This window comes from Alosa alosa, chromosome 24, assembly GCF_017589495.1.
Source record: "Alosa alosa isolate M-15738 ecotype Scorff River chromosome 24, AALO_Geno_1.1, whole genome shotgun sequence".
Lineage (NCBI taxonomy): Eukaryota > Metazoa > Chordata > Actinopteri > Clupeiformes > Clupeidae > Alosa > Alosa alosa.
In genome coordinates, this window is record NC_063212.1 from 3,316,211 (window position 1) to 3,335,102 (window position 18,892).

Below are 18,892 nucleotides of genomic sequence, written 5' to 3' on the forward strand. Positions count from 1 at the left end.
GTCACACCAAAAACCTACTGTAATTGAAGTGGAGTCAGTGAGTAAGAGATAGAGAGAATGACGAAGTGAGAAGCAGTGACAAAAAGACAGAGGGGAAGAGTGGGACAGAGAGAGAGAGAGAGAGAGAGAATGAGAGAAATGAGAGATGCCCACTGTGTCAAAGTGTTAGAGGGGTCTTTGATGCTTGCATGCGCTCCACTTCCTACTCACACTGACAAATTTGCCCCCGTGGCTGTTCCTATGACAACAGAAGCTCTAGGGAGGGGCAGTTTGATGGTCAGAACATTCACTTGTGATGTGTGTGTGTGTGTGTGTGTGTGTGTGTGTGTGTGTGTGTGTGTGTGTGTGTGTGTGTGTGTGTGTGTGTGTGTGTGTGTGTGTGTTTCTCACAAGGGAGTGGGCTGCCCTACTGTCAAGCCTTTGGCTCGTGCCTTTGTGTGTTTGGATGCAGTTTAGCGGAGAGAGAGTAAGAGAGAGAGTAAGACAGAGAGAGAGAGAGAGGAGAGGGGAAGGCACTTGTCTTTCGGCAAGCTGACCAGAGGTCTTTCAGCAGGACGAACAGACCAGACCAGCAGTAAACAAACATAACAGTCATCTTTTATTCACTGCTGCTGGCACTAGACCCTATACACCTACACAGATGTATGTGCATACAAAGCAGGCAACACACACACACTCAATCTAACACACATAAACTCTAACTTGCTCTCCCACATACTGTACACACACAGATTATTTTTCTCTCTATTTTAGGCACAGCCCTTCTCACAGGCACAACAGTCAGGTACAAATCACAACAGACAGGTACAGTACAATACCCACTCAGTCTCGTTTTACTTGTTTTACATGCCCTATGTCCACACACTCTCAAACACTCCCATTTCAACAAAGATCTCTTTGTTCTCTGTTTTGGAACTTTCTGAAGCAAGCAGAATCAAACTAGTCTCTTATCATCTGCAGTACAAGTTCAATGTAGTGAGAGATTAACCAACTAGACCCTACGGGCAAATTCCACACACACACACACACACACACACACACACACACACACACAAACACTTACTTTAACCAAGAAGTTGCCATTTGATTCAGGGATCACCATGACAATGGAGTCGTGGAGTTTTTCGTCAAAGTGCACGTGGGAATGGGCCGCTGGCTCCTCTGAGAACCGTACACCACCGGACTTAGATGAGCCTGCAGACACACAAACACACACACACAGGTAAGTAACCCACCAACGTATACAGACATACTGTAGATGCAGTCATCTCATGGAATCTCATGCACAAATGCATCGATCCATTCACACCTAGGCATAGAGCCTAATAAGATGTCCTGTGCAATGTCTCTCACACAGACAGACAGACAGAGAAAAACACATATGTGCATATGATTACAGGTCTCATTCGTCTACATATAGTCATACCACACACAGAGACACGAGTCTCTCTCGGTCACGCACGCACACTCTCATACACACACACACACACACACACACCAGTCCAAACCAGCCAAGAAAATGCTAGGAACATTTCCTGAAAAGCCGGGAGGAATGTGCGTTAGCGTCTTTGAGGGGTCATTAGTCTAATCCCCACTGGCACCTGAGCTCTGGCCGGCCCACGCGTCCTCCCTGTCACGCTTTTGAAAACCCTGCCTGGGTCAGGTTGGGTCAGGCTGGGTCAGGTTGGGTTGGGTTAGAACAAGTCCAACACTATGAGAGTTAGTTAGCCTACTCTTTAAACATACAACAGGTGCTGTTAAAGAAGTTTGACAGCGGACAGATCCCTGAGAACTCAGCTACTTGTTAACTCAGTAGAACATGCTTCTCTATTAACTTCACTCTAAAAGTCACAGACAGACCAAACAGATGGTGCAAAGGTTCACGCTGAAGTTTAAATATTTCAAACACTCACACTACAAGGATACAAGGATACAAAAGCATACAAGGAAGTTTATTGTCACATGCATATAGTTACTGGAAGTAAGAAATGCAGTGAAATTATGTCTGGTGTCAGCCTATTTGTGCATTTATGGGGGGGAGGGCTGCATAAGAAAGGTGGGGGAGGATTGGGATTGGGTGGGGGCACCAACAAGGAGCACCCAAGAGCAACAGGGGCAAGGAAAAACTCCCTTACCAAGGAAGAAACCTTGGGCAGATCCACGGCTCAAGGGGCTAACCCAGGGGTGGGCAAACTTTTTGGCTCAAGGGCCACATTGGGTTTTGAAAATTTTGGCCGGGCGCAACAAAAACAAGCGATAAAAAAATTATTTTTTATAGCCTATAATTTAGTATGAAAAGTATTCGTTTTAAAATAATAATTGCTTAAAAACACTGCTAATTTTTGCTGTTTAACAAATGTATAAATGTATATATATATGTGTGTACTGACGCTTTAAGACAGTCGCTTTAATTCACGTTTATTTCTCAATGATCTTCTGCCTGCTCCGCTATGGCTAGTACTGTACCTACGGCTGGGCCCTCTCACAGTTTTTAAATGGTCAGTAGTGGGAACTACTGTTGCCTTCATGATTTCCTTTTAAAACTTATAAGAAGGAGATATCAATTATCAACAATCACAAGCCAGCCTGTGGCTCTCTCTTTTACTATTGCAAGCAGAGTGCTGTATGTATGATATATGTGAGTGATGACGGTGAAGATGTGTGTGTGGGCGCGAGGGGAGTGGAGCAGTGACTGTGTGTGTGTGTGTGTAGTGTGTGTGTGGGTAGGTGGGGGCAGTGTGCTGTAAGTATGTAGAGGATGTGTGTTGGAGAAGATCCTGAAGACAATGTGCTGTGTATGTAGGAGGGGGGGGCAGTGTGCAGCAAGTATAGAGGAGGCTTACTGTAGCAAGTGTGCTGTATGTATGTAATGACAGTGATGATGTAAGTGTGTGTGTTTTTGTGTGTGTTGGGTGTTGGGGTGGGGGGGGGGGCAGAAAGGCTAGGCAATCAAGGACATGGGTAGATAGATGGAGGAGAAATCAAAATAAGAAATAAAAAAGTTCTATGGAGATGTGCAAAAGTTGGAGAAAGTCAGATATGTGTGTGTGTGTATGTGTGTGTGTTTTGGCGTGTGATGAAATAAGAAAATAAATAAAAGGTCTGTAGCATAGGAGAGGGATGTAAAAGTGCTAAAAGTCATGTAGGTGTGTGTGTGTGGTGTGGGGGTCATGAGTGCTGAGGAGGAATGAGTGCAAAGTCAGTATAGTGTGAGTTCAGAGTTGGGAAATGTTTGAGAGTGCTGAGGAGTGAATGTGTGCAAAGTCAGTATAGTTTGAGTTCAGAGTTCAGGATGGCCTGGGGATAAAAACTTCTCCTGAGTCTCTCAGTTCTGGCTTTGTGACTACATATGCGTCTTCTTGATTTCAGCGGTAGGAATAATCCATTGTTAGGATGAGAAGAGTCCTTCAGAATCTTTTGGGCTCTTAGGAGTACTCTTCTGGAATAGATATCTTGTGGAGCAGGAGTTGAGTTCTTATAGTAATGCGTTCAGCTGAGGACACTACTCTCTGCAGAGTACTACAATCTCTAACTGTGGAGTTCCCATACCAGGTGATGATGCTACCAGTTAGAACACTCTCAACCGCTGAAGTGTAGAAGGCCTTCATGATGGATGTAGAAACTTTGAATTTCCTTAGCTGACGAAGGAAGTAGAGTCGTTGTCTGGACTTCTTCAGAACATATTGAGTGTTAACAGTCCATGTTAAGTCTAGCTGCCCAATCTACAGCATGTGTTAACCATTGAGAAGCTGTATTCAAGGTCCTTCGGTGACAGAAAGAGTATACAGTGCTGTCCAGATGTAATCCTATACCTACTCCCAAAGCGAAACTTCACTGATTATCAGCTCCCAAAGTTCATCCTCACTGATGACGATCAGCACCCGAAACTCAACCTCACTGATGATGAGCCAATCAAACTCAACCTTACTGATGATCAGCCGAGCAACCTTAGCCTCACTGTTGATCAGCCAATCAAACGCAGCCTCACTGATGTGGGCTCCCTGTGTATTGATCCAGCTGTTGAAACAGGAAACTGTCCCGTCTCCCTCTCTCCCCTCCCTTTATGGTCATATGGCCGTATACTTACAAGACATTTATCCAAAGTGACTTACATTATAATAACAATAAACAACATGTTAACACTGTAAAAGCACAACTTGCAGTGAAACAACCAAATACAAATAAGTAACAATAGAAGCCAATCTCTCTATAGAACTGTCGGATTTTGTGAATGCTTTGCATTCCTCTCCTTTCTCTGACCACCCGTCTATTTTTAAACACAAGTTGAGTTATGGGTGTCATTAAAAACGGATTATGTAACTTGCCAAATATTCCACAAATAGAAGACTCCGGGGGGGTGCTGTTCATTAAAGTTCAGCAGGTTACATACTTGACAAACATATACGGGGACACAGGCACGTAAACATCACACTCTTTCTTGTGTGTGTGTGTGTGTGTGTGTGTGTGTGTGTGTGTGTGTGTGTGTGTGTAAACACATATAAACACCTATACAAGCCACACATACTATACATCAAGGGTCTCAAACTCAAATGAGCTGGGGGCCACTTCCGCCAATGTCATCTGATTGGAGGGCCACGTCAGTGTTAAAGAATAATACAAAAAAAGAACTGCTATTTCCTAAAATGCAATGTTTTTTTTCAAATACTGTATCAAACACAAAACTACAAACAGAAAGTGCAAGTCTTTTTATCTATTTTTAGACACATGTGCTAGCAACCTTAGCTTATAAATAAAATAATGATAAAATAAATATTAATACAAATTATAAAAACAAACAAAAAAAGCATAAAAACAGGTAGGCCTATGTGTGTGTTTCACACCAAATAAAAATATTTTCCTCTCATAACTTTTTTAAACCTGGCAAACTAGGCATCAGGGTTAAGAAAGCAACACCATTGGATTTTTATATCAAAATTTCAAAAGGCCATGGTTTGAAAGTGGTCAGAGATTAAGTCCTACTGTAAATGTAAAAATCTTTGAGTATAAACAAAAGTTTATGAAGGGGGGTAAATTTACCCATCTAATTTGCCACTGGATGGCAAGCTTTTTTGTCATATTACCCACATAACAAATTAACAGGAAAACACCCAAGTTGTACAAACAATAGTAAACTATTACTAGCCTATAACCACAAGGCCTACAATAAAGTGTCCTGGTCAAATCAGTTCCTATCACGGGTGACTTTGTAGTTCTTCAGAGCCCTATTTCTACTACCCTTGCTGTCTGTACCACGTCCATTACGGACACTTTCATCACGATTACCACTGCAACCTCCAAGCTATGTTGGGCACAGGGTCGAAATAAGCATGGTATGCTTAGTGGACACCGTTGTATACACGCAAAGACGCACCTCCATTCACAGACGCACCATGACTATCACTGTCAATAGACAATCGATCATAATCTCCAAAAGGATATTCGCCTTCAGAATCAGAATAGGTGAATACCCAAGCCTACCCAAGACTTAATCTTAAAATTTGTGTAGGCTTATTTCTGCTTCAATTTGTGCAAAACTATGGCCTGCATCGCTTCCGCGTCATTACAAATGCACGTCTTTGTGTTTATCGCGTGTAATACAAGTATTTCCTGAAAACTTTGTGAAGCTTTGGATGTCTAGCAAATAGTGGAGGAGAGTACAAATGGGATGTGTCACCATACTTGGATCTATCGTCTATTTTAATCAGTATCGTTGTTTGTCGCAATTAAAAATACCCTCAAGGGCCGGATTACATTATTATTTTGACATAGGTCGCGGGCCGGGAGTTTGAGACCCCTGCTATACACACACACAGATTTTTCAATCAGAATCTCATAATTAAATGCAGTGTTCCCACAGGCTTTCTAATGGACATAACATAGCTTATGGGCTTTGTTGTGTGATACCTGATAGCACTGTGAGCTGTGAGAGTGTACGTGTACATATTTTGCCACACCAGGGTTTGCAGACTGGCCCATAGAGCGAATTCTCCTCTCCAGGGACTAGGCCTACAGTCATCAAGGAACGCTTTTGCTTTGGTGATGAAGACACCGAAAAGCTGGGATTCTTCTGTCAACTACAACGGACATTAGAGCTCTCAGCTCTGGCCACTCCCCACCACCACCCAGAGGTTTCACATTAACCCATTTGTGCTGGATGCTGCACGACGCAACATTCCATCTCCCGCCTGTTGCTGCATAGCGCAGCATTGACTCTCCCGCTGGATGCTGCGTAGCGCAGCATGCTTTTTATTTCATGTTTCTAGGTGTACAGAGGCTTAGATATTAAGGTTTTGGTAGACGTTGACAATTCTTAGTATTTTTTCAGAAAACCCTCAGGAAATAAGGTTATTTAGTCTAGAATGCCATAGGATTCTATAGGCGTTTTTAGCAGGCATATTAGGAGTAAATGGGTTAAACAGGCAAAGTTTCCAAGAGTGCCTGGGAAAGGGAGGGAAGGATGACCCCAGGCTGATGACCAAGCAGTTGACCTGGCCCAGTCAGTGGGATCAAAGGCCACCTGTGTATTATTGATTATGTAGTTATGGGCATACTGGCTGATACAGTAAACATAATTACATACTTGTTTTATTAAAGGAAAGATCTGGAGTTAACAAACTTGGGTCTATTTATGGATGATGACGAGTTCAAACTTTCGTTTGGGAGCAAAATTACATAAATCAGCTATTTAGTTTGACATGGCTCCATGCCTGCTGCTACGGGTTATAAATTTCATTGTTAATGCAAACAACGATCTAGCTCAAAACTTTTGTGTGTTGTACATATATATACATACAATACACACACACATATATATATAACACAGCACACTCACACAGCATACACATATATATATACACACTAGTGCAGTGCCCGTTCAAACATGCTATTCCTGTAGAAACCCTGTAGCCCAATTACATGCCCGCAGGTAGGCCTGCTTGAAGAATAGGATGATATGGAAAAACATCATTCCAGCTAAGCATTCAATAGTGAAAATTATATTATAATATTAATAGTGGCAGTGTATTCTACATCATTTTTTACGTTGTTTTGAATAGCCACTGCATACCTGTGTTTGTTGGCGTGTTGTTGCAAAATCCGCGGATTCATTTTATGTAGCCTACACTGATTCAGTTCTGCTAAAGCCCCGCTTCTATCTACTCTGGTAGCCTACAGTGCTGTGTGAGAGGGGGAGTGGCTACAGTAGAGCGGCAAAAGCCAATGTGTGGTTCTTTTACCGATATATGTAATGACATCTTTTGCATTTCTTATCCAAACAACGTCAAACTTGCCACTGCATTTACTCGTGCCCGTAGCAAGACACCTGCCAAGTTTGAAATCAATTGGACGAACGGTTCGAGAGATATGCGGATAATAGACATACACAAACACACAGACAGAGAGACGTTCCTGTAATTTATAGATAGAAAGATGTGTGTGTGTGTGTGTGTGTGTGTGTGTGTGTGTGTGTGTGTGTGTGTGTAGGAGGAAGGATAATCTCTGTGACTTTTCAAAACATGTTTAGCAATATCTTTCTGTTTGTTTTATTGAGGACCAGTAAGGGCTAAGTATTATGCATTAATATTGCATGTGCATGTGTGTGTGTGCATGCGTGAATGTGTGTGTGGGGGGGTTATGCCATGATGACATGCAGCTCTGAATTTGAGCATATGCATGATAATTTGTGTGTAGCTTATCTCCATAATGTGCATTCTCTTAACCCATCCTCAGAAACCCTTCTCTTGAGAGATGGATTGCTATCTCTCATCGCACGTTTGTGAGTGTGTGTGTGTGTGTGTGTGTGTGTGTGTGTGTGTGTGTGTGTGTGTGTGCTTTAACTGGGTCAGCACAAAAGAGAGGAAGGCTTGAGGCCTTTAATGAGCCCAACAGTAACTCAGATTAAAGAGGGGATCAGAAACAGAGATAATGCTGCTTTGGTGCCAGACTGACACACAAACACGCAACCGCACACGCACACACACACACACACACACACACACACACACACACACACACACACACACACACACACACACACACACACACACACACACACACACACACACACACACACACACACACAGCAGTGCATTTACGTTCTAACTCAGAATACAATTCAGTGAAAAGCAAAATAATCCAATAGTCAAATCCGTTAAAATAAAAGTTGAATAAATGTTGAAAAAACACACACACACACACACACACACACACACACACACACACACACACTCTCTCTCTCTCTGACCCCCCCCTCCCTCTCTCTCACACACACACACACACACATTTAATCCAGAACATTCCCTGAGGCACTGTCCCCTCTACTGAATTTGACTAGTCTGCATCAAGGACAGTAATCCCATATCCAACAGTAGTCTGCAAGGGTGTGTGTGGAATAACACACGCATGCACCCCCCTCCCCTACACACACACACACAAACACACACACCCATACCCATCCACACAAATAACTACCGTAAAGCGGCACAAAATATGACCGCCGGTCAGTCCCGCACATTCTGTCCGCAAAAATAAATCACGCTTGTCAATTTGTCTCCATCTCCTACTCCATCCCATACTACTGCAACTTGTGTTTGTTTATGATAAATGAGTGTGTGCATGGTGTGTTTGTTTTTGTGTATATGTGAACTTCTGTGTGTGTGTGTGTGTATGCGTGTCATCATAGTTGATTAAACTGCAAGGTCCTTGTTCTGATACTACCAGTAAGCTGTGGCCTAGATCATATGCTTCATGTACATCTAACAGATATCTAATATTGATTGAAGTTATTGGAGACCTATCAGCATGATCAAGGAAAAGGAAATCTATTCATTTAGATTAAGACAATGATCATGACTACTCAGCCAATCAGAAATCAGATCAGTCAGCTTTTAAGAGTAACCACATTTTGAATGGCAGATGAATGATTTTCTTACATTCCTCCCTGTAGACCCACAATCCTCCTGGTCATATCTCTTCACTGAGGTTGTTGTCATAACACTGTTAATAAGGCTTTTACATTTAAAAATAGTCCTTCAGTTTGAATGGGTATCTAGAGAAAGTTTGCAATCACACATGTGACCATGATGCTTTTGGTACATTTCTCTCTACTACTTCAGTGTGTCCTTCCTTGGTTTGTCTTCCCTTTCAATGGGCAACCACAATTATTAGAATCAGCTATTAGACGAACTCTGTTGTGAGAACTATTAGACGGACTCTGTTGTGAGAACTATTAGACGCACTCTGTTGTGAGAACTATTAGACGGACTCTGTTGTGAGAACTAAGTATATTAGTATAAGTATATATACTCTTTTGATCCCGTGAGGGAAATTTGGTCTCTGCATTTATCCCAATCCGTGAATTAGTGAAACACACTCAGCACACAGTGAACACACAGTGAGGTGAAGCACACACTAATCCCGCAGCAGTGAGCGCAGTAAGCTACCTGCAACAACAGCGGCGCTCGGGGAGCAGTGAGGGGTTAGGTGCCTTGCTCAAGGGCACTTCAGCCGTGCCTACTGGGCAGGGTTCGAACCGGCAACCCTCCGTTTACAAGTCCGAAGCGCTAACCAGTAGGCCACGGCTGCCCCCAAACTTTTAACTATTAGACGCACTCTGTTGTGAGAACTATTAGACGTACTCTGTTGTGAGAACTATTGGATGCACTGTTGTGAGTTTCTGTTGGTTTCATGTCTCCTCTCGCTCTCTCTCCAGTGTCCCGGTTTCCGGACAGTGATTGACATTATCTTCCATCTCTCCACCATCTGCCACCATTACTTTCTATTTTTATTCCTTTCCTGCAGTCTGCTGCCATTGTGAGCGTCTTGATTTAGTCTTCAATAATTCTTACTAAACAGCCTCTCCATAAAGTGTGTGTGTGTGTGTGTGTGTGTGTGTGCAAGGTAATAAGTCACTACTAATGAGTGTGTGTGTGCCAGAGTGAGTGAGAAGTGTGAGTGCATGGATATGAGCACATATTTTGCAAAACGTATATTGAAGAGAACTTGAGTGTATGTGTGTATACTGTTAATAGTAATATAAATCACTGTTTGTAAATTTGTTGCCATTGGTGATGCATTGTGTGTCTTTGAGTGAGTGTGTGTGCATTGTGTGTCTTTGAGTGAGTGTGGGTGTATTGTGTTATGTGTGTGTGTGTGTGCCTGCGTGCATGCAAGCATGTGTGTGTGTTGTGTTAAATGTATGGTGTGTGTGTGTGTGTGTCTGCTCCACCCTCGGGGATATAGTTCTGGCCAGTTGATGTTTCCCAGCGCCCTCATTGCACCAACCCATCACATTTACTTCCTTAACACTGCCCTCCGGTAACCATGGCAACAGTCCAACACACAAAACCAGTAGGTGTGTTCAAGGGGTGCAGTGTGTGTGTGAATGGGAGGGAGGGTTCTGCAACCCCGCCTGCAGACTGCACCACTATGCATGCTGACAGCAAACCCTGCCCCACCCAAAGCCCTGTCTTACCCCACAACAACACTCTTCCAGATGACAGCGGCCCCTTGCAGACAACAAACTCTTCAGATTCCGTTTTATTGTAAAACTCTTGTGCTCCTGTTTACCCACATACACACATGATGCATGCACATACACACACATACAGTGTACACACACACACACACACACACACACACACACACACACACACACACACACACACACACACACACACACACACACACTTTACAAATAAGATGAAAGATCTCTCAAAGGTGGCTGCTGCAGGAAGAGAAAAGGCAGAAACGCAGAGACAGAGGCAACATCCACACTAGTCCATTTTCAGTTGAATCCTAAACACTCGTAATTTTTGCCTCTCATCTAAACTACTCTGGCATTTTCAAACTCCTGAAACTGAATGATTTGAAAACAGTGTTGGCCCCCATATTCATTTTAAAACACTGGCATTGCATTTTAACCCTAACATCTGAAAACTATGATGTAGGAACCCATGTTCCCTTCCTGATTGGACCTGGTCAATCTGATGTTTCTTGACTCTACATGATTCACTTTGACTTCCACTACTAGCCTGCCAGCTGTGAATGCAACATGGAGACCAAAGTACAAGCATTACTAGCCTTGCTGTCCTTAGCAGCGCAAAGTAGTGCAGTTCAATTTCAGTGTTTCCCATACATTGACTTATTTGTGGCGGCCCACCACAATATCAACATTGACCACCACACAATGATTTTCCAGGTTGTACTAAATTGTGCTTAAATCTGGTTAGCATCATAACCACGCTGCGCAAATTTGCTAAAAACTGTTGCATTCAGTATAAGTATAGGTATATATACTCTTTTGATCCCGTGAGGGAAATTTGGTCTCTGCATTTATCCCAATCCGTGAATTAGTGAAACACACTCAGCACACAGTGAACACACAGTGAGGTGAAGCACACACTAATCCCGGTGCAGTGAGCTGCCTGCAACAACAGCGGCGCTCGGGGAGCAGTGAGGGATTAGGTGCCTTAGTTGCACAAGTTAATTCTTAAAACAATGTTTTAAAATGAAAACGGAATATATAGCCAGAGAGATCAGAGAAAGAGACACCGAGTTACATCAGAGAGAGAGAGAGACAAAGAGGAAGAAAATGACAGAATGAATGAGAGGTAGTGATTGAGGAATTGAAAAGGGTACATAGGGACAAGCTCACCCTTTTTGGAAGTAGACATGACGGTTGTGGGTCCACAGCTGTCGCAGATTAGGTAGGTCAGTCAGCGTATCAGCAGAACCATGTCATATAACGTACAAGTCCTGAGAGAAAGAGAGACAAACACAGAGAGAGAGAAAGAAAAAGAGAGAGAGTGCAAGAAAGAGTTAGTTACAGCACTTGAAAAAATGAAAGGCCCTTTGAAAATCTCCGGCTTTGTCTTAGCTAAATTTGCTCAGGGTTGCCATGGCATCCCAAGGCTCCCCAGCCCAGCTGTGAGGATGTCCCGCCGTGTTGAAGATTGTTTGTTTTATTCATCCCCTTATTTATTTATTTCTAATTTAAGAGGATTAAATCAAAGCAGGCCTTAATGGATCCTTGGATAACCGAGAAGGGCTTTTTTGCTGAAAGTTCAGAGCACTCTTTGTTGCTAAGAATAGAATAAACAATCTCAAACACACACACACACACAAAATGACAAGCTACCAAAGAACCCCAGAACTCCGGAGTTTAGCCTTGGATCCTAGGTCATATCTCCTAAAGAAAGACACAACCATAAAACATCTCGGTCTAGGCGACTTGCGTACTACAAATGCAGTATTGTAGAGCCATGATAAAATAATAGAAGGATAATTTGGTGTAAAAGGAGTTTACACTGAACAACCTAAGGGCGAGTCGGAGTAGTAGTTGCTATGCAGACCAACCAACCATCTTCTCGTCTGGAGGAGCACACACGTTTGTGTATACGTGTGTGTGTGTATACGTGTCTATAGTGACAGATATTGGGCTACAAATTTAATTTCCATGAACCTACTTGCATTTACTTCACCAAACTAACTTACAATACTGGCTGGGAATATATATTATTTCAGCACAAAACAAAAGCACTACCATGCTACCCACGCTACATTTCATTTCAGACCCAACAGCTATAAGCTAAAAATGTACTTGCCATCTCACTGCTAATTAAGGCTAATTAATGTGAGAGAAAAATGCCAGGTATGGCGAGCGTGTCTTAATTAACACATATTCATGATCATCTTGCAACTTCCTAGGGAAAAGCTTTACTCTTACAACACACACACACACCACACATACACACACAGAGTACAAAAAGACAGTTGTTGTCAGTTGTTGTCTTTAGCACATACATACACATACACACACACACACACACACACACACACAGTCAAGAGAGCTCACAGAGAGAACACAACTCAAGTAAGATCAGCATCCATGACACGTAAACTGGTAAGTCAATTCTCACAAGACGTGCCCTCATTCTCTCACACACACAATATCTAAAGGTAAGTTACAGACAGCAGCACCAAACAGGCTCCAATTTTAGTTTGAAGTGATGGGGTCTGCACTATGCTTTATAAGAGCATCCACATTTGATCTGCAGGGTCACCTGCAGGACACTAGCCTGGATGGACTACACTGAAACTGTCGTCTCACAGTGGACACAACAAACTCCAGGGAGGTGAAAGTGGCTCGGGGGGAAGCTTAGAGGCACGTGGTGTTACGTGACTACGTGACACATCAACACGCACGCACGAACACACACACACACACACACACACACACACACACACACACACACACACACACACACACACAGACACAAAGGAAGCATGATGAGAGATGAGAGTTATCTTCTATTGCAATTACTGACCACTCTTATTCTTCTTGTGAAGGGATGACTGTCCCTTGTGGTCTCAAATGTGAGCCATTGGTCTTATGCCTTTCCTCCTCCTGTAACTCAGACTCAAGATGTGAGCACGAAATCACCCTCCAATTTGACTTGTCATTCAGCTGTGTGTGTGTGTGTGTGTGTGTGTGTGTGTGTGTGTGTGTGTGTGTGTGTGCTGTTAGCTGGATGCTGAATAGAGTTGAAAACCAAGATCCCTCTCAGGCTCTAACTACTGTCTTAAGAGACTGACCAGCCATCATGTCATGTCTAAGCGCAACATAAACACATGACACAGGTGGCCATATATAGTATGCTTAACCCAGCCAAGGCATGGTGCAGTAGAGGGGTAGCCTACACCAGTAGTTCTCAAAGAGGAGACCCATGAACAAGGGGTCTGCAAAGTAATTTGCTTTAAATAATAATGTTGTGGTTTATCATTTTAAAAATTAATATCTACAAATGACCACCCTGTTCACCAATGAAACAAGTAAAGAATATGCTAGAAAACAATATCATATGTTTATATATGTTTTCTTTTTAAAATAGTGTCTAATAGTGTCCTGTTTTTCCCCTTTTCATGGTATTCTATCTAATGGCATTGATTAGGGATGGATAAATTACAAACAAAAATCGATGGATTGTCATGAGAAAATAAGTCCAGATATTGTGGTCAAAGTTTAGCAAATTGTTTTTTTATTTTTTTCAAAACTTGGTTGTGCAATATTTGCATATTGCTTTCTTCTAATTTTGCCCTTTTGGCCTATGTGGCCAGATTATCACAGACTAGACTAAGATATGACACTTTTTAACTGGATATGTCCTGATTTCCTCCTTGCTCCCTCTATAGTCTAGTCCAGAGGTCTCTAACCTTTATTCCTCTGAGCTGCTTTGACAAACTGGACATAGCTGAGAGCCTTTTTTCCTCCGAGAGCTACTACAACAAAATGGACATGGCCGAGAGCTTTTATGTTAGTAGTAGCATGCCATGTATTCACATAGCTGAACTCCACCCAAAACCCCCTGAATAAGATTTGTATGCTTTTTAAAAGGTTCCTTTCAACTCATTTACCTTCTCTCTTTGTAGACTGTGAATTTGATTTCATAGGAATTTTAACATGTTTCCCAAGTGACTGGATTATCAGATTTATGAACATCTTCCTCAAACCTTTTGGAGAGCTACTTAGAAACAGGTTGGGAGCTACCTGTTGGAGACCCATGTCTACTCTGAATGGACCAGAGTGAAAACATTCGAAATATTATCAGTAAAAAGGTTGATGTTCAGGACTGGACAACTAACCAAAGTGTCAAAAGTCAACTTGCGCAAGCAAAGCTGTACTTCGAGAGAGCGAGCAGATCTCATCTTCAAGAGTGTATGGATCCCAGTGGTTGTTTCGTGCACTCGCAGCTGTTTTTTCCTGTTATGTCTATATGTGTGAATTAATATTATTTGCTCGTGAGGATGTTTCACTGAGCTCACAACATATGGCAATACAATAATGCCATAATCTTGAGCATAGTTGAATATTGGGGGGACATGTATTACAATTACGACCTTGCATCATAGGACAGCTGACTCTTCAGAAATCACTTCTGCATTTACACAAGTAAAGGCTGTCCTATGTATGGACTAATAATGATCTGTTGCTGGTTGGGTACAAAAATGATTTGTTGCTGCTTCTGTAAAGTAAATCTGAAATATTTCCCTTGCAATTCTACGGCTCATATTCTTACTGCATTTCATTTTAAAGCCATTCTGGAAACAGTATAACACTGTTGTATTTTGGTGTTTAAGCTTACAGGATGTGAGGCCGATGACCCTACAGGCAGAGGTCACCTCTCTGACTCAATCGCCTTTCCCATGATGCACGGGGCATTTGTTTCCTTTTAGAACTTGCTGTGTCAGGACTGAATGTGTGAGCATGCACACACACGCACACACGCTGTTAAACACCATCAAATCAGAAGAGGAGGCTGTGTCTCAAAGCACTGATAGCATCTGTCTGTGGCTTTGAAGACCAACAAGAGATTCAATAACAGTTTTTAATCTCATCTGCCCTTTCTTGCAGAAAGCAACCTTTAAATGTGAATTTCTTTGTCTATGTTTATGGTTCTTTTGTCCAAAGTGAAATATCCACACAATATTGGTTTGCCATTTTTCCTTTTTTTTTTCTTTGCATCTCTCATTCCTTCTGTGTTTCCACTAATTGCTTTTCCTGCTAGTGTTCACTGCCCTCTAACTTCGAATCGCTTTTTTCTCACTTTTCTTTCTTCCAAACTCAGCCTTGTCTCTTTGATTCTCCTAGCCTATTTGGACTGGATCTTCAGCTCCTTTTCCCAGAGCCACTCTTTTGATGTGAATTACATCTCATTAAAAAGCCTAGCAGCTCCCTGAGAGACACCTTTTCTAATCTCCTCTCTGTCTTTGGATGGAGGAATGAGATGTGTTCCCTCCATTGGGTCCAATTTCTGAGGCCTCTGTCTAAGCTGGTACACCTCCCTGGGATCCTGACCTGAGCAAAATTTAAAGACACAGAGGATGGAGGATGAGAGTTAGAGAACTGGGAGAGGAAACTAAGGAAAAAGAGGGAGAATGTGTGCCTGAGAGAGTGTGTGTATGAGTGTGTGTGTTTCAGTACCTGTCCATGGGGGGGGGGGGGGGGACATCAACAAAATGACGATGTTAGTGTGCTAAACTCTGCTTTTAGACACACAACAACAACAACAATCCATATCAGACCGCTATGATCTGCCTAACTGTCATATTTTCTGTGTCGAGTCAATATTCCAAGGCTGCAGGAAGAGGAAATGAAAAGGCTTCCTAAATATATCAGCCAGTGTCTACAGTTAACAGTGTCAAAGTAAACTGCTTTGGAAGGGGTATTGGGGATTTCAGCAGAAATAGACCATGGCTTTGCTACTTAAATCAAGCAGTTCAACAAATAACTGACAATGTCTACTCTGAATTTTTAAATAATTACTATAGTTTCCCTCCTGCCTGTTGCTATAGGCCTAGGCTACTTGAACAAATCCAACAACAGTCAGCATCATGCAAGCACCCTGCTTTCATTGCAATGTCATGCTTGTGTAATAAATCATGAGTATCTTGCACTGGTGTGTGACTGTACCAACTGCTCATGTGGGATTAAATATTGCACCAGCACTTAAAATGCATGCATGCATTTAATCAGTTCTCAAGTAACATTCAATCTAATAGAGAACGAAACGTGTGTAAAGGTTTTGGGCATTAATTATCTCAGATTTTACATTGGACTTGAGTTGCAGCTAAACTAAATTTTTCTCTCAACCCTTCAAATCCGGGAATAATTACAATTAAGCTTCTCCTGGTTCAAAAAAGAAAAGCCTATAACGTTAGATATAATTCTCGTATGTCATGTTTTCATCTGTGCTGTTCGTGGTGATATTGCCTTGATGTTGCTGCCCCCGGCAGTTAGAAAACTGGCGCATCTACATCCACTCTGATGTTCAATTAGAGTAGAATAATAACATATGCAATGAATCTCTTACAACTGTTACATTAAGGGTGAGGTCGGAAAGACGATATTTCACCACACTACAACACTATAATCCATAGGCTTCGTCTAGCAGTGAGCATAGCCATTATCTGAAACACATGTCTGTCTGTCTTAGACATGCTTGAACAACTGGCTAACGTAATGGAGTTAGCAATCGTTGGCTGCAATTCTAACATAAATGATATTCTAGCATTGATGAGACAGTACACACTTTCTGTTTCTGTGAACTTTTATTCCAATTTCTTAACCCAACCCACAAAATCCGGCGTTAACACGAATCGCTTCTAGTATTCTGTTGCAGGCCAAACTACTGAATATCAAAACGCAGTGGGACTGACCTGTTCTTACTGTGGTCGGCAGCTCTCCTCAGTGTATGTTACGTCCAAATAAGTTAGCTAGCTACCCTTTCGTAGTTGGCTAACCAGTCCGACAGTCTGTCTTAAGTAAGGCGGCGAGTAGTGGCTATCCAGCGAACTGTGAAGCTATACAGCAGTGGTGTCCTGGGGAAAATGAATATATTCATAAACTGAGGAGGATGATCGCATTCACTCCGCCCCGGCGCCAAGGCGCTTGAACCACACAGGAGTATAGCCCGTCAAGCGTCCTTAGCCAGTGTTATTGACTTCCGCGTTGATCACGTGGATTCAGAAGGGTTCTTAAGTGGATTTGCACTTTTTGCGCCACTTCAAAAGCCAATCAGCCCTGTTACACTACTTAAGAATCAATCAAACGCACTTAGAAACTGGATAAACAACTAAGGACTGTAGTTTGCTGATAGGCCTAGCCTACTGCTGAAATCATATCCAAAGCGACAAAAACAATATAGAATAGAATCAAACTAATACGGAGAGTAGCAATAATAAACACCAATGTCAATTAAATTAATAGCCTAATAAAATAAACAATGAAAATGAGGGGGAAAATCAATAGGCTAATAAACAATAATGTCCATTCAATGAATATAAAAACAATAACATGGTAAGATATACATTAAAGCCTGTGTTGCAGGATTTTGGGAGGTCGTTTTAGAGGGTAGTTTTACATTCATTCCTATGGGAAACGGTCGCGGTTACACTTTCAACATGAAGTTTGTATATTTACACTTCGAATTTCGTTACAGCATTTATATGACAACGACCCTATGGTCTAACAAAGATAACAATGTCTTCCGATTTTAGTTTAATGCAATTTTCTGAATTTGAGAGGCCTCGTTGAGGCTACATGCACCTATAGTTTTGTTACTGTCAGTGAACAGCACCGAGTGAAAGTCAACATTTTCTTTATATCTAGTGATAGTGATCATGTCGTTAGGCTACCGGGCAAACTTAGTCAGAAGATCAAAATATAAAGCATCATGATAGCTAGGCTAGCTATGGGCTAACTTTTTAGTCCCACCTGTGAGCCACCCCAGTTGTTGCAAACTTAGCTTCTAGCCGCCGCCGATTAGGCTGGTCGTGTCTTCAGCATGAATATTTTCGATAACTACTGCTCGTGATTGATTGCCATTGACATCGTCAGGGTACGGCTTACCAAAGAGGGATATAATATGGGCAAGTCGCAGTTTTGCAGGTGCTTGTGTGGGCTGTGCCGTCCCGATGGAAACTGTGGTGGAGAGCTGCAGCAGTAACTAGACTAGGGAAGCGAGTGCATTTTGGCCGCTGGTCGAGGAGCTCCCCCCGTGACCAGCATGATCTATCTAGCTATCTATCTACCCATATACATATCTAGGCTATCTATAGCCTATCTATTTATCTATAATCTGCGCTATCTACTGCTGAACAATCCCTTACTAGTCTCTCTTTACTCCTCTCTCGTTACTCTCAAGGGTTTCAAGGTGGGCTTTGGTCTGTGGCCTCCCCAAGGTGACGTAATGCAATGCATTGTGGGGGAAAGGAGAATCACTTCAAACGCTGTGAAATAGTACCTGCTTTTTCGTATTATATTCCGTTTTGTGATACCCAACATCAAATACAATGGATCACAGTTTAAAATGTTTTATTACCAACAAGCAAATTG

General features: G+C 42.2%; 1 protein-coding gene across 1 annotated transcript in view; it reads right to left on the minus strand.

Annotated features, from left to right (window-relative positions):
- c24h20orf27 (chromosome 24 C20orf27 homolog) overlaps positions 1-17,772 on the minus strand; it is a 28,057-nt gene extending 10,285 nt beyond the window's left edge. Inside the window, exons 1-3 of the mRNA XM_048236826.1 lie at positions 17,215-17,772; positions 11,654-11,754; positions 1,064-1,194 (exon numbers count right to left, since the gene is read on the minus strand). Of these exons, the coding sequence (XP_048092783.1) occupies positions 1,064-1,194; positions 11,654-11,672 (150 nt within the window). The 5' untranslated portion in view covers positions 11,673-11,754; positions 17,215-17,772. The remainder of the gene's footprint in view (positions 1-1,063; positions 1,195-11,653; positions 11,755-17,214) is intronic.
- Positions 17,773-18,892: the final 1,120 nt, after the last annotated feature.